At 34.4% G+C, this 14906-nt stretch overlaps 1 protein-coding gene across 4 annotated transcripts in view; it reads right to left on the bottom strand.

Annotated features, from left to right (window-relative positions):
* The window catches only part of tln2b (talin 2b), a 218459-nt gene that overhangs the window by 114943 nt on the left and 88610 nt on the right, over nt 1-14906 (bottom strand). For all 4 annotated transcript variants that reach the window (XM_051099290.1, XM_051099291.1, XM_051099289.1 and 1 more), the window contains exons 2-7: nt 14620-14793; nt 13623-13720; nt 13386-13515; nt 10997-11149; nt 10605-10747; nt 278-405 (exon numbers count right to left, since the gene is read on the bottom strand). In XM_051099290.1, the coding sequence (XP_050955247.1) occupies nt 278-405; nt 10605-10747; nt 10997-11149; nt 13386-13515; nt 13623-13720; nt 14620-14755 (788 nt within the window). In that variant the 5' untranslated portion in view covers nt 14756-14793. The remainder of the gene's footprint in view (nt 1-277; nt 406-10604; nt 10748-10996; nt 11150-13385; nt 13516-13622; nt 13721-14619; nt 14794-14906) is intronic.

Consider the following 14906-nt stretch of genomic DNA (forward strand, 5'->3'; position numbering starts at 1 on the left):
TACATTTCACATGTTTACGCTCATACTACACAAACATTTTTACCCTCAGAGCAGAACAAAACACATGAGGTCATCCTGGTGGGAATTACATCTTCATAACGTACGCCCACACCGACTCTTAAGGTTTCCAGACAGCACAGAATTCTTGCAAATAATTGTCTAGTCTAAAATGTAATCAGATAACAACCGAGAGAGCCTGTGTGTGTGTGCGTGTGTTACATTGACAGTGTTGAATGGGCTGCATATGATACCGCAGCTACAAGGCATGTGGTCTTACTCTAAAAATCCTGGCTTGTGTTTGTGCTCCACGTGGGGACCAAATTGGATCTGTGCCTGAATTCCAGCGAACTCACAGGCCTTATCAAAGGACACAGGGTGGGATCCGTTCAGAATGTCATCCCTGGCCTGAAACAGAGACAGGAAACAAGAGCAGATGTTACAGAATGTAATGAGAGTGCTAACAAAGATGTTACAGAAAGTATGCGGTGCATGCGCTAAGCAGTTGTTAGCACAACAAAGCAGACATACTGTAAACATTTGAAGGGCCGTCAACATCTTTAGATCTGTATACTAACACAGATTAAGTGAATTACTGTGCGGAGATGTCAAAATATTGTGTGTAGATTGGAGATCGTGCATTTGAGAATCACAAATAAGCAGCTTTAGCGACATGCAGACGTGAGATCAAAAAATTTTGTTGGTTTTTTTTTTTTAAGTCATAGCATGTAATTTATAACACATGATCTTGATGATTGCTGCAGGCGTGCTTTAACGGACTTGCTTGGATTGTACTGACACAATCTCTCGGGCAACATTAATTTCTCTCTTCCAGTACAGACACAAATGTCAAAAAAAAAAAAGGAGTAAAAAGAGTAATCCACCTAAAAATACAAATTCGGTCATCATTTACTCACGCGCATGTCATTCCAAAACTGTATGCTTGCTTTTTTTTTTCAGTAGAAATGAGAAATTCAAAAGAAACTTAACTGTTTTTCCAAACAAGTTCATAGTAATAATATTTGTCAAGTTCAAACCCAAACCAAACCAAACCAAACCAATCTAAACAAACTAAACAAACCTAACCATAAAAAAAAAAACAATAACAAGCTAAACTACTCTTCTAAACCAAACAAAATACAAAGCAAAACAAATCTCAAACAAATAAAAACAAACAAACAAAACACCCCTCCCCCCAAATAACAACAACAACAATAATAATAATAATAATAAAAGCATTGTGACAAATTTAAATTGCTATTGAAAACTAAAAAAGAAAAAAGGAATTCATATGTCACACACTGTTTGACATGATTGAAGCAATAGCAGTGTTTTCCAAACTTTAAAACAAAACAAAAACAAAACAAGCAAAAAGCCAAAACAAAACTAAATTCAAAAATCTAAACAAAACAAAACAACAACAACAACAAAAAACACAAAAAGCTAAAAAAAAAAAAAAACTACTTTACTAAACCAAAAAAAAAAAAAAAAAAAAAAAACAAACAAACAACCGCCCCCCCCCAAATAATAATAATAAATTATTGAAACCTATGAAAAAATGTATTTATATGTCACACACCATTTGACATGACAGAAGCAATGGCAGTGTTTCCCAAACTTTAAAAGAAATTTTAAATAAACTTCATGTTTTTTTCCCAAACAAGTTCATAGTAACAATCTGTCTGATTCAAAACCAAACCAAACCAATCTAAATTAAATCAAACTAAACCAACCCAACCAAAAAAAACAAAAAACAAAACCAATCTAAATAAAACCAAACTAGACCAACACAACCAACCAAACAAACAAAACCAACCTAAATCAAACCAAACCAAAACAAAAAAGCTACAAAGCTAAACTACTCTACTAAACCAAACAAAGCAAAACAAATTAAAACCCAAACAAAACCAAACAAAACGATACAAAACCAACTTAAAAAAAAAAAAAAAAAATTAAACAAAAATCAAACAAAACAAAAACAACAACAAGATAAACCAAACAAAAAAGCAAAACAAATCTCAAGCAAACAAACAAACAAACAAAAACACCCCCATAATAATAATAATAATAATAATAATAAAAACATTGTTTGACAAATTTAAATGATTATTTAAAACTATGAAAAAAATGTATTTATACGTCACACACCATTTGACATGACTGAAGCAATGGCAGTGTTTCCCAAGCTTTAAAAGAAAATTAAAATAAACTTCATGGTTTTTCCAAACAAGTTCATTATAACAATCTGTCTGTTTCAAAACCAAACCAAACCAATCTAAACCAAATCAAACTAAACTTTAAAAGCAATTTAAAAGAAATAATTAAACAAGGAATTTCCAAACAAGTTCATAGTAACAATCTGTCAAGTTCAAACGAAATCAAACCAATCTAAACAAAATCAAACAAAATAATAACCCCTCAATAATAATAATAATAATAAAAGCATTGTGTGACAAATTTAAATTGTTGTTGAAAACTATGTAAAAATGTATGTAAATGTATTTATACGTCACACACCATTTGACACGACTAAAGCAATGGCAGGGTTTCCCAAACGGTGGTTTGTAAGCAGGGCCGTTGCTAGGAATTCTGGGTCGTGATACTCTCATGAACGCATGGAAGAGACTAACATGGAAGAGAAGAAATTATTGAATAAATTTGTTATTTTTGTTTTCTTTGCGCACACAAAAAGTATTCTCATAGCTTCAGAACATTATGGTTGAACCACTGATGTCACATAGACCATTTTAACAATGTTCTTACTACCTTTCTGGGCATTTTACGTAGTTGCGTTGTTGTCTACGCAGGGTCATATAGCTCTCGGATTTCATCAAAAATATCTTAATTTGTGTTCCGAAGATAAACAACAGTCTTACAAGTTTGGAACGACATGAGGGTGAGTAATTAATGATAGAATTTTCATTTTTGGAGGACTATCCCTTTAAGATGTTCTAATAACACTGTGTGTTGACACTGAGTGCAGTCTGATATTACAGACGGCCTGCGGCCACTATGAAAGCTGACAGCCCATCTGTTCAAGCGTCTCCTGATATACACCTGAGTATAGTTCAGTTTAAAAACTGAAAGGGTGCATCTTGCAGAAGCGTTTTAGTGCTATCCTCGCCACCACCAAGTGAGCATCTACAAAACAAGTGGCGTCTATATGCAGAGCCAAGTTTGTGAGTTTTCAAACAATCTGGATGGAGTAATTAAAAGCAGCAGAAACATACACATATGACAACATGTACTTGGTTGAGATTGTGAGGGGGGGCTGAGGTCATGGAAGTTTTACATCATCATAAACAAGTCCGTGTGTGAGGGGCCCCACCCTCAGGACATCCACCAATCATCTCGCATCGCTCCCAGATGACATCAACATGGTAACAGTAGCAGATACATTCAGTGAGGGTTTATGGGAACACATCATGACAAACTCAGATATGACGCGGTCACGCCCCCAACTCGGAGCAGAGAAATCCCCTTCAGCCTGCCAAACACTCCTGAGCGCATACATGTGTAACAGTCTGTGAGTGTGTGTGTGTAAGCTGCGCTCTTCTGTTTCTCAAAGTATGTGGGTGTGTGTGGCACAGTGTCAGAGAATTTCACGCGGGCATGTGTGTTTACTATAGAGGAAGAGAGAGACAGAGGGAGATTGAGGAAAGGGAGGAGAAGTGTTACAGGTTTTGTGTGCATGTGTGTGCGTGATGTTCATGTGCACTTTATCACCACCATGAACATACAAAACTGTATACCTTATTGTATCCATCACTTAAAGGAACAATCCACTTTTTTTGAAAAAAGGCTCATTTTCCAAATCCCCTAGAGTTAAACAGTTGAGTTTTACCGTTTTCGAATAAAATTTAGGCGATCTCGGGGTCTGGCGGTAGCACTTTTAGCAACCAACGAGTTTCGATAATTTTCCTATTTAAAACTCGATTCTTCTGTAGTTACACTGTGTACAAAGACAGACGAAAAATGAAAAGTTGCAATTTTCTAGGTTGATATGGCTAGGAACTATACTCTCAATTTGTGTAATAATCAAGGAACTTTGCTGCCGTACCATGGGTGCAGCAGGTGCAATGATATTACGCAGCTGTCAACTCTGCCGGCTGCAACTCCGCATCTAGTGCCGGTCACTTTCAGGTGCACCCATGGTACGGCAGCAAAGTTCCTTGATTATTACGCCAGAATGAGAGTATAGTTTCTAGCCATATCAGCCATATTGCAACTTTTCATTTTCTGTCAGTCTTAGTACTACAGAAGTGTTAAGTTTTAAATAGGAAAAATATCGTCATTATATATGGTCATTTTTGAGCGAGATGCTATCGGTCTAATCATATTCAATGATCTATGCTAAGCTATGCTAAAAGTGCTACCGCCAGACCCAGAGATCGGGTGAATGGATTAGAAAATGGTTTGACACTAGGGGAGTTGGACAATGAGCTTATTTTCAAAAAAGTGGAGTGTTCCTTTAAAGAAAAATAATAATGGTAGCATCATGGTAACACCATTTGTGGGACTGTGTGCAATGGTAATACCATGTTTATTGCCTAGTCAGAAATAAATATCCAAAAATGTATTTAAAATACGTTTATTTAATGCTAAGTATACTATAAATGTGTCAGTGACATATAATACCATGGAAATTTAAAGTAGAAATTTAAATACCATGTTTTTGCACATTTTGATAATTGTATAAGTTAATGGTATGCAGTGTTGCCAAGTCAGCAGTTTTTCCACGGAATTGGGCTACATTCATACTGTTGCCGCGGGTTGTTTTTCATGTCTGCGGGTTAAAACAACTCCAAAAACATAATATTTAGCCCCTGGAATGCTACATCTACCAGAGGAACCCCACCAAAAAAACATGCATTTTAGCCCCTGGAATGCATTTTTACCGGGGGTCCCCTTGAAACGCAATACTTTTGGGCTACTTTGAGTAGCAATTGGGTGGCTTTTGTTGTGAAAATCTGGCAACCCTGATGGCATGGTAATTTTTGAAAGGATATGGTAAATTAATATAGTAATCATAGTACTATGGTGTATATAGCTACCTGACCAGCTAAAGAAGTGGTTTTAGCTGCTTCCACTGCTTCCTACGCTAAAACACCAGTGTCAATCAACAATCGTGGGAGGGGCCAGCCTGTGTGACTAGAGTTGGGGTACTCGGATGGTCTGGTCTCGAGTACATTTTTTAGCGTACTCGGACTTGTCGTGGACTCGGATGCATAGTATGCAAAATATTTAGAGTCCAACCGAGTCCAGGGACGGTTCACGGAAATATCACTGACTCGATGCATTATCACGAAAGTGATACTCAGTATTTGCATGTGTTTTTAAGTCTTGTCCAGTAGGCTATTTGAAAGCGGACAGGTTTATGCATGCGAATGCCAAGTTCTCATCTGCTTAAATTCTATTAGGTTCTGTTATTGCTATACACATGCTCATCCCGGAGACTATTCGTGTAAATGCAGGCAGTTTTTGTCCTAAGTAAACCTGAACAGTTGGAAGAAATACTGATGCGTCAAAATATTTGATCTGTGCGTCTGATCTTAAAGCAACAGCAGCGTAAACCTGCCGCCGTCCGCCCGCGTTATAATGTTAATCAAACAAAAAGAGAAAATCACTCAATGTTCTTCACTGAATTACTTATTAACTTTTATATGAATCACCTTTAATGTATAACAAACATTATACATGTGTTTGTTTACATTTTTTACATTTATTACTTCATGAAATGCCTGCTATTTCTGTAATAGGCTTTAGATAGAGTCAGAAGATCTGAAACTTTACAAAACTAAAAATTATATTTTTTAAAAAAGATTCTATTTTTATAAATACTATTTCATTTGTATTTTTTGATTAATATATTTATCTATCATTTTGCTTGTAAGTAATACTTGGAGTGTTTACTTGCCTTCAGTAAGCTTGAGAATGTTTTACTACTTATATTAATTTATTGGTTTTTGCTGTGTTGAAATTATAATTATTATTTAAACATGGTTGCAGTTTATAGCTTCAAAGAAAAATAATTTTTCTAACATCTTTGCGACAATAGTTTTTTTTTTAGGTTCAAAACCACCTTGGGTGTGCATGATTTTCTAAGTCATCAGTCATTGCACCGTCATCAATTATTCCTTACATAATGTAATTTATTGTAATTAATGTAACTATAAATGCATTCACAAATAAAACACGTGTGAGTTGGCTTGTAAAGTAGTTGTAAGGTTGTAAAGACTAGGTTTATCCTTCACAGCCTCATTTTCATCCAAGAAAAAAAAATTCAAAATGCCCTTTCTAAGGACTAACCATTTGTCATATACAACCCAAAACAAACACAGCCACAATGAGAGATAAGAGTTGCATTTTCTGCTCTTAATGTCCCATTCACCAAGATACATACCCTCACCCTTGAAATTATACAATTCAAATATAGATGAATAAAGTCAAGACCCGCACTATAGTTTTTCACATTCTAAAACCCGTTTCATTCTGAAATATGTCACAATACATAAGTCAGCCATAACGTCTGTTACATAACTTTAAGTTTGCTAAGCAGAGCAGGACAGCTTGGTTTAGCTCCAACTTGCCTAAACACACCTGCCAGGGGGTTTCTAGTATGCCTAAGAGCTTGATTTGCTGGTTCAGGTTTTGTCTAATTAGGGCTGGAGCTAAAATCTGTAGGATACCGGCCCTCCAGGATCGAGTCTGGGTTAAAACGTAAAGATACTGACAAAAAGTAGTGTTTCCTTGGACTCGGACTCGTCTCGGACTCGACTTAGGTGGACTCGAACCCAACACTATATGTGACATCACACAGCCAAGAATCTGAGAATGGCTTGAACTGAGAAAGGGGTTATGATTTATAGGGATTTTTAAAAAACACTGGGTGGATTTCTATCATTATAGGGTGGTTGTGTACACATACTGCCAATACACATTTGTTCAAACAACATGTAAAGGTGAATTTTGCGTCCGATGACCCCTTTAAGTGTACAGTAGAACTTGACATATTGTGAACACACACTTAATAACAAGGATACAGCTGTTTGTTTTCCATACTGTCCATTCAAATCCAAAATACTGACCTTTTATTGGCAAAAAAGTGCTTATCAATCATCTTATATAAGTTATTAAGTGCAGGTGCCAGAGTATGTGCGTGTTTGTCTGTGGGAAGCTGCTCTGAAATCCTCAGGCAGACACACTAATGTATCTGCAGCAAGCCGTGTACTCCTGAGGCCGGTCAGAGAGCTGCGGCCGTCTGCTACAACAGCTCAACAGCCTCAAGGGAAACTACGCACTAGCACAGAGTTCCTTGAGTAGACACACACATTCACACTGCGCTACGCACACATTCAAACTGCCCTACTCACACACACATTTACATACATAAACATATAGGCAAGAAAACCCGCTGGCCATTGTGTGACACATATTCATGACTCAAACCAGAGAGAGAATGAAATGTGAATGTGTGACAAAATCACATGTAAAATCATGTGCAAACTTAACATGGCAGAATAAAAGATCACAATAAACGTCCTTGTTTTCTCGTTAAAAATGTTTCATCGGTTGTGTTTTGCGATCATTATTTTTAGCGCATTAAACTAACCTTCAAAATTAACATTGTTGTTCCCAGCCCTATTATTTAAGTATAGCCATGCTGGTTAGCCCTGCCCACAATAAAATCTCATTGGCCTAAATTCTCACACAGATGCATGAAAATATGTTCTAAGTTAAGTTTTAAGTCAAGCTGTCAAGTTAAATTTTAAGTTAAGTTCAGTTAAGCTTCGAGTTATGTCTTTAAGTTTTAGGTTAAGTTAAGTTCAGTTTTAAGTTTTAAGTTGTTCGTCATCTAAAAAACTATGTAGTATTCAAAAAGTGCTGTATTAGGACAAGGTATAAAAGTGTGATGTGATAAAGTTTCAAGTGATAATTTCAATAGTGTCTTTACACTCTTTTTTTATTGTGTTTTAATGCTAGCTACAAGAAGTTATGAAAAAATTAGCACAGCTTCAGGAAGTGATAAAAACATGTTTAGTTAAGTTTTAAGTTAAGCTTCAAGTTAAGTTGTTAAGTTTTAAGTTAAGTTCAGTTAAGTTTTAAGTTATGTCGCTAAGTTTCAGGTTAAGTTAAGTTCAGTTTTAAGTTTTAAGTTGTTCGTCATCTAAAAAAACTGTAGCGTTCAAAAAGTGCTGTATTAGTACAAGGTATAAAAGTGTGATGTAATAAAATTTCAAGCAATTATTTCAATAGTATTCTTAATTTTTTTTATTGTGTTTTTAATAAGTACAAGTGGTCATGAAAAACATTAGCACAGCTAAGTTTGTATTGTTTAAGTTTATACAAACTAAGTTTTAAGTTAAGCTTCAAGTTAAGTTGTTAAGTTTTAAGTTAAGTTGTTAAGTTCAGTTGAGCTTCAAGTTAAGTTAAGTTTTAAGTTGTTTGTCATCTAAAAAAAAAAGGAATACAAAAGTGTTCCCCAAACAACAACAACAACTATACAGTATTCAAAAAGTGCTGTATTAGGACAAGATATAAAAGTGTACTGTAATAAAATTTCAAATGATAGTTTAATAGTTTCTTTAATTTTTTTTATAGTGTTTCAATGCTAGCTACAAGAGGTCATGAAAAAACATTAGCATAGCTTCAGGAAGTGGTAAAAAATATGTTAAGTTAAGTTTCAAGTTAAGTTGTTAAGTTAAGTTTTAAGTTGTTCGTCATCTGAAAAAAAAAACAATGCAGTATTCAAATAGGGCTGTTTTAGGACAATTTTTTTTATTGAATACACATTAGCATAGCTTCAGGAAGTGATAAAAAATGTTACATTTTAAGATATAATTTAAGTTGTTAAGATTTAAGTTCAGTTAAGTTAAAAGTTAAGTTGTGTTAAGTTAAGTTGTTAAATAAAGTTAAGTTCTTCATCATCTGAAAAAAAAAAAAAAAAATCTATGCAGTATTCGAAAAGTGCCATAATAGGACAAGGTATAAAAGTATGATATAATAAAATTTCAAGTGACAATTTCAATAGTGTCTTTAATTTTTTTAATCATATTTTAATGCTAGATAAGTCATGAAAAAACATTAGCATAGCTTCAGTAAGTGATAAAAAAATATGTTACGTTTTAAGTTAACTACAGGTTAAGTTGTTAAGTTTTAAGTTCAGTTAAGTTTTAAGTTAAGATGTAATAAAATGTCAAGTGATCATTTCAATAGTGTCTTTAATTTCAAGTTCTCATTATGTTTTAATGCTAGAAAATAAGTCATGAAACATTAACATAGCTTCAGGAAGTGATAAAAATGATAAGTTTTAAGTTAAGCTTCCATTTCAGTTGTTAAGTTAATTTAAAAGTTAAGTTAAAAATTAAGTTGTTCGTCATTTGAAAAAAAAAAAAAAAAAAAAAATCTATGCAGTACTTCAAAAGTGCCACATTAGGACAAGGTATAAAAGTGTGATGTACTAAAATTTTGATATGATAATTTAAATATTGTCTTTAATTCTTTTATCATATTTTAATGCTAGACAAGAAGTCATGAAAAATCATTAGCATAGCTTCAGGAAGTGATAAAAAATATGTTAAGTTAAATTGTAAGTTAGTTTCAAGTTAAGTTGTTCAGTTAAGTTAAAATTTAATTTAAAAGTTAAGTTTTGATTTAAGTTGCTGGTTAATGTCATGCTGGTTAGCTCCGCCCACAATTAAACCTCACTGGTTCAAATTCCCACATAGATACACAACAAAGATCAAATATTTTCCACATCCGTTGTAATCTGAAAAACCTATGCAATACCTGGAAAGTGCCTAAGAAAGAACAAAATGTAAAAACGTGTAAACTATGCATGATGCAATAAAATATCAAATGACAAATTCCAGAGTTTCTTTGCAAAAAATGTTCCAAATTCCCACACAGATACTTCTTATTCTCTGTGCTTTCTGGCATTTCACATTCATTGCGATTCTACTCTGAAAAAAGCGTCTAATTAGGAAGAGATGTGAGGAAAAAGTAATCCATACTGCCTACAGGGGAGGAAAGGACAATCGACAAATCAGCAGCTGTGAAGATATGCGCACTGCCTTCTGGGCTGACCAATAATTCATTCACAAGAGCTATGTCACTATTTCACTGCTTTCATAAAACTGAAATGACAACATCTAAATGCCTAAATGTCTGTGAGATAGTGGCTCTGAGAAATTAATTAATTTTCAGAGCAGGTGGCGACGAAGAGGTTTTGGCAAACTGGCGCAATACAGTTAAACCAGCCAAAAAGAAAGATAGAGGACAGACAGAATGTCAGTAAGAGAGAATGACAACAAATCACTAAAACTGATAATTGTTAAAATAGTTTAAAAAATAATTATAATTTGCCATAATGGAAAACAGTATTGCATGACAAGGCATTCTGATGATCGCTTGGTTTCTATCTGTCAAGTCATGACAGCTAGCTCCGCCCACAGCAAGCTCTCATTAGTCAAAAATCCTGCTCCACTGCATATTTAATATCATATATGGTCTGATTGGCTGTTTTGTGTGATATTTTGCTTTCTGTAAGAACCTGACACTTCTAGTCAGGATATGGTCTAAAATGAATAAAAAGTGAAATCTTTTACCTGTACATAGAGCAGGTTGAGCTGGACAGGATCACGAGAGTCTACATTCTGGTCAGAATAGAAGAACTTCCTTCGTAGAAGTAGTATCTCGCTTTCCTCTACACCCTGCTCACGAAACGTTCGACTGTGGTCCAGCCAGTTTACTGCGAATGAAACATTTGATCGTGTTAGCATTAGCAACCAAATTTATTTTCGATTATGTCTATAAACAACACAGTTCAAATGTAGTAAGCATCTAATAAGGGGGTGTATGATACCAATTATTATATCATTAATAGATTTGGACTGTGTAAATATTCTTTAAGCCTTTATAAGAATCTCTAAGTGTGTGTAAATCCGGCGGGGCGTTTTGTTTGCTAATGTTTTATTTTCACAGTTGCCAGGAGCCTCACAATCATCGTCTGTGTGAAGTTTGGCTTTCAGCTTCTCCATCTTCCTCTCATCTCGCAGGAGGGTTCTGTCTTTTTTCAGCGTGCCCATCCCATCCTCACGCTTTTCCTCCACCTGCTCTTGGATCAGTGAGTACTCCTCATAATTAGTGATTCCTGTGGAGCACGAGATAATCAGCACTCTCTGTCTGTCAGTCTTTCAATCTCTCCAGCACAGGTTTTGTGGGAAACTAAATAAATATCATTCAGCTTACAGGATTTTATGAAAACATCCTGATTATAAATCATGCAGAAAAATAAAAAGGAGGCTAATGCTTAAAGTTCCATCATTTAAACTGGCCTTTTAAAAAGAAAAAGACAAAGTCATATTTTTTCATGTGATGTTTAAGAATCATACAGTAAATCCAATATTGGACATAATGAGAACAGAATAAAATATATTTTGTTTATTTGCTACTAGCAGCATACAGATTGTATAATTCTGGCAGATACCGATAAATGGGTAATATTAAAATTGTATGTGGTTTTGTCTTAAATACTTAACATTAAAAACCAAAATTGATCATTTTAAATACTACAAGTGAATTAAGGCATCACAAGATTATAATGTACAGTATGAAAAACGTATATTCATTTTAAGGTTTGCTAAAGATTACGTACGCTTTTAAAGTGTTTTTAAAGATGAAGCTTAAATGATCTAAATGTGAAAATAGAGAAAATTAACATACACAAATAAACATCTAATATAAAAACATACCCAATACAGAAAATTAAGTTACGCAAGTTAGTTTACGCTAAGCAAAGTTAAGTTTTAAGTTAATTTAAGCAATGTTAAGTTAAGCTATGCATAATTAGTTTAAGCTAAGCGAAGTTAAGTTAAACCAAGTTAAGCTAAGCAAAGTTAGGCTTTAAGTTAAATTGAGCAAAGTTAAGTTAAGCTAAGCCAAGTTAGGTTAAGCTAAGCAAAGTTAAGTTTAGTCTTAAATTAAGCTATGCTAAATTTTACATGAAGCTAAGCAAAGTTAAGTTTTAAGTTGAGTTAATTTAAGCAAAGTTAAGGTAACCTAAGGAAAGTTAAGCTATGTAAAGTTAGGGAAAGTTACTTTGAGTTCATTTAAGCAAAGTTAAGATAAGCAAAGTTAGGTTAAGCTAAGCAAAGTTAAGTTTTAAGTTAAGGTAAGCTAAGTGAAGTTATGCTAAACAAACTCAGGTTACGTAAAATTTTAAGTTAATGTAAGCAAAGTTAAGCTAAGCAAAGTTAGGTTAAGTTGAATTTTAAGTCAATTTAAGCAAAGCTAAAGCAAGCAAAGTTGGTTAGGTTAAATTTTATTTTAAGTTAATTTAAGCGAACTAAGTTAAGCAAAGTTAAATGAACCTAAGCAAAGTTAGGTTAACATAAGCAAAGTTAGATTAAGCTAAGCAAAGTTAAGATAAGTTAAATTTGAAATTAAACTAAGCAAAGTTAATTTAAGTTTTAAGTTGAATTAATTTTAAGCAAAGTAAAATGAAGTTAAGCTAACCAAACTTAGGTTAAGTTACATTTTAAAGTTAAGGTAAGCAAAGTTAAGCAAAGTTAGGTTAAGTTAAAATTTAAGTTAAGTTAATTTAAGCAAAGTTAAATTAAGCAGAGTAAGGTTAATTTAAATTTATAGTTAAGTTCATTTAAGCAAAGATCGGTTAATCTAAGCAAAAAGTTAAGTTAAAGTTTTAAGCTAAGCAAACTCAGTTTACGTAAAATTTTAAGTTAAGGTAAGCAAAGTTAAGCTAAGCAAAGTTAGGTTAAGTTAAATTTTAAGTTAATTTAAGCAAAGCTAAGGTAAGCAAATTTGGTTAAGTTAAATTTTATTTTAAGTTAATTTAAGCGAGCTAAGCAAAGTTAAGCAAAGTAAAGTTTTAAGTTAAGTTAAGCAAAGTTAAATTAACCTAAGCAAAGTTAAGATAAGTTAAATTTTAATTTAAGATAAGTTAAGCAAAGTTAAGCTAAGTTTTAAGTTGAGTTAATTTAAGCAAAGTTAAGCTAAGCAAAGTTAAATAAAGTGAAGTTAAGCTAAGCAAACTTAGGTTAGGTTACATTTTAAAGTTAAGGTAAACAAAGTTAAGCTAAGCAAAGTTAGGTTAAGTTAAAATTTAAGTTAAGTTAATTTAAGCAAAGTTAAGCTAAGCAAAGTTAGGTTAAGCTAAGCAAAGTTAGGTTAAGCTAAGCAAAAAGTTAAGTTAAAATTTTAAGTTAAGCAAAGTTAGGTTAAGCTAAGCAAAGTTAAGTTAAATGTAAAGTACAATAAGAAATAAAGAAAAACTCCAATATCGGCTAATGACTAACACTGTTACTGTACACTGCATTTTTAAAAAACATTAATTGTAGTAAACTTGACTGGATAAAAAAAGAACCCACCTATCCTACTGCAGATGGTGACCAACAGCTCCCCTACTGTTTTGGAGTCATCCACCATTATGGTTTTGATTGTTCCATCCAGCATTTTGATCTTCTGAGGTCTCTGTTTTTTCTTGTACTCCAGAACGTCCTGTACATGACGAGAACAAGTGCTGAAATGAACCTCAGAATCACAATGGAAATAAAAACCTACGAAAATGTGAAGAGAACACAAATAATTCAAATAATGTGATTTACCCCATTCCGCAGCATGTAGTAATCAAGGGTGCGCCCTGATTCCAACCAGATTCCTTTCCTGGGGTCATCATCGGACAGGAAGAGCCCGTAATCTGATGCTGCAATAAGTTTTACATAATTAAAACAACAACTTGCCCCATGGAAGTAGATACTAAATCAAACATCGACAAATACGGTCATAATAAATATCAGACTCTTCATTAAACCACAAAAGCAATTTGTCTTTGATCCTAAAAGAAACAATTGACATTTATAAGATGAGTCCAATTCATTGCAGCCATTGTGGACAGCAATCATGTGCGTTGCACGGGACAGCAGTCATATAACTGTAGCTGGCTGTATAATTAATGTACACAGAGTGGCAAAGCTGCAGACTCATCCCGAGGTGATGGCTCCCGTTGAGCTGATATCGCACACGAGTCCATTTCGCAAGCTCCAGTGAGCAGAGAGCATTAATGTTTGACTTTGTGGCCGTTTGATGACTTGAGTGGAGATAGAAAGAGAGAGCGAGCACTTATCCATCAGACTCACTCTAAAGCAGAACTGGTCATCAGCTGAGGTTGCACATAGTGTAACATTTTTGACATGACGGATACAAAAACATCTACTGATGTGAAGCAGCTGGTGTAAACATTTAGCCCAAATCTAAACTTCTGTCAAGCTCTGCAGATTTTTACAAAATTAAGGCCAAACATAAAAGTTCCCCCTGCCCCTAGTGCATTTAAGCAATTCTTTAAGCAAACACACTTGCGAAACGTTTCCCAAACACTACCCCATTGGTCGAACAAAAAGATAGTCCCGCCTCCAAACTCACACCACTGGTTGAGGCAGTGTTGTTGTGTCTGGCTGGTTGTGATGCTCAAACAAACATAAATGTTTTCATAGCATCACAAAGCCACAATGTTACAAATGCTGTTATCATCAAAGGGGGGAGTTGTAGTCTCATGGAAAAGCATAAAATGGCGGGAAACCTAGAGAAATATTTTGCAGCGCTTACCTTGTCCACTTTGGGCCTCTGGAACTCTCTCTCTGATAATCCGGCAGGCGTCGTAAACTGGAGTTGAGGGCTCAAACTGCATGGTCTTGACCACATTGCACTGTCGCACGCAAATCTTCAGCGACAGGGCCACCATCGTGACTGCTGCTCGAATGGGAGCACCCACTAGCACACCTGTAGAGAACGAAAGAAACCATCTGTCAGTTTCTCTAAAACTACCAGCACCCATTAATTCTTTGAGGTCCACACAAATACATCAAAATATGCTTTAATCTGGATTAACTGGA

This window comes from Labeo rohita, chromosome 25 (assembly GCF_022985175.1).
Source record: "Labeo rohita strain BAU-BD-2019 chromosome 25, IGBB_LRoh.1.0, whole genome shotgun sequence".
NCBI classification, from domain to species: Eukaryota; Metazoa; Chordata; class Actinopteri; order Cypriniformes; family Cyprinidae; genus Labeo; species Labeo rohita.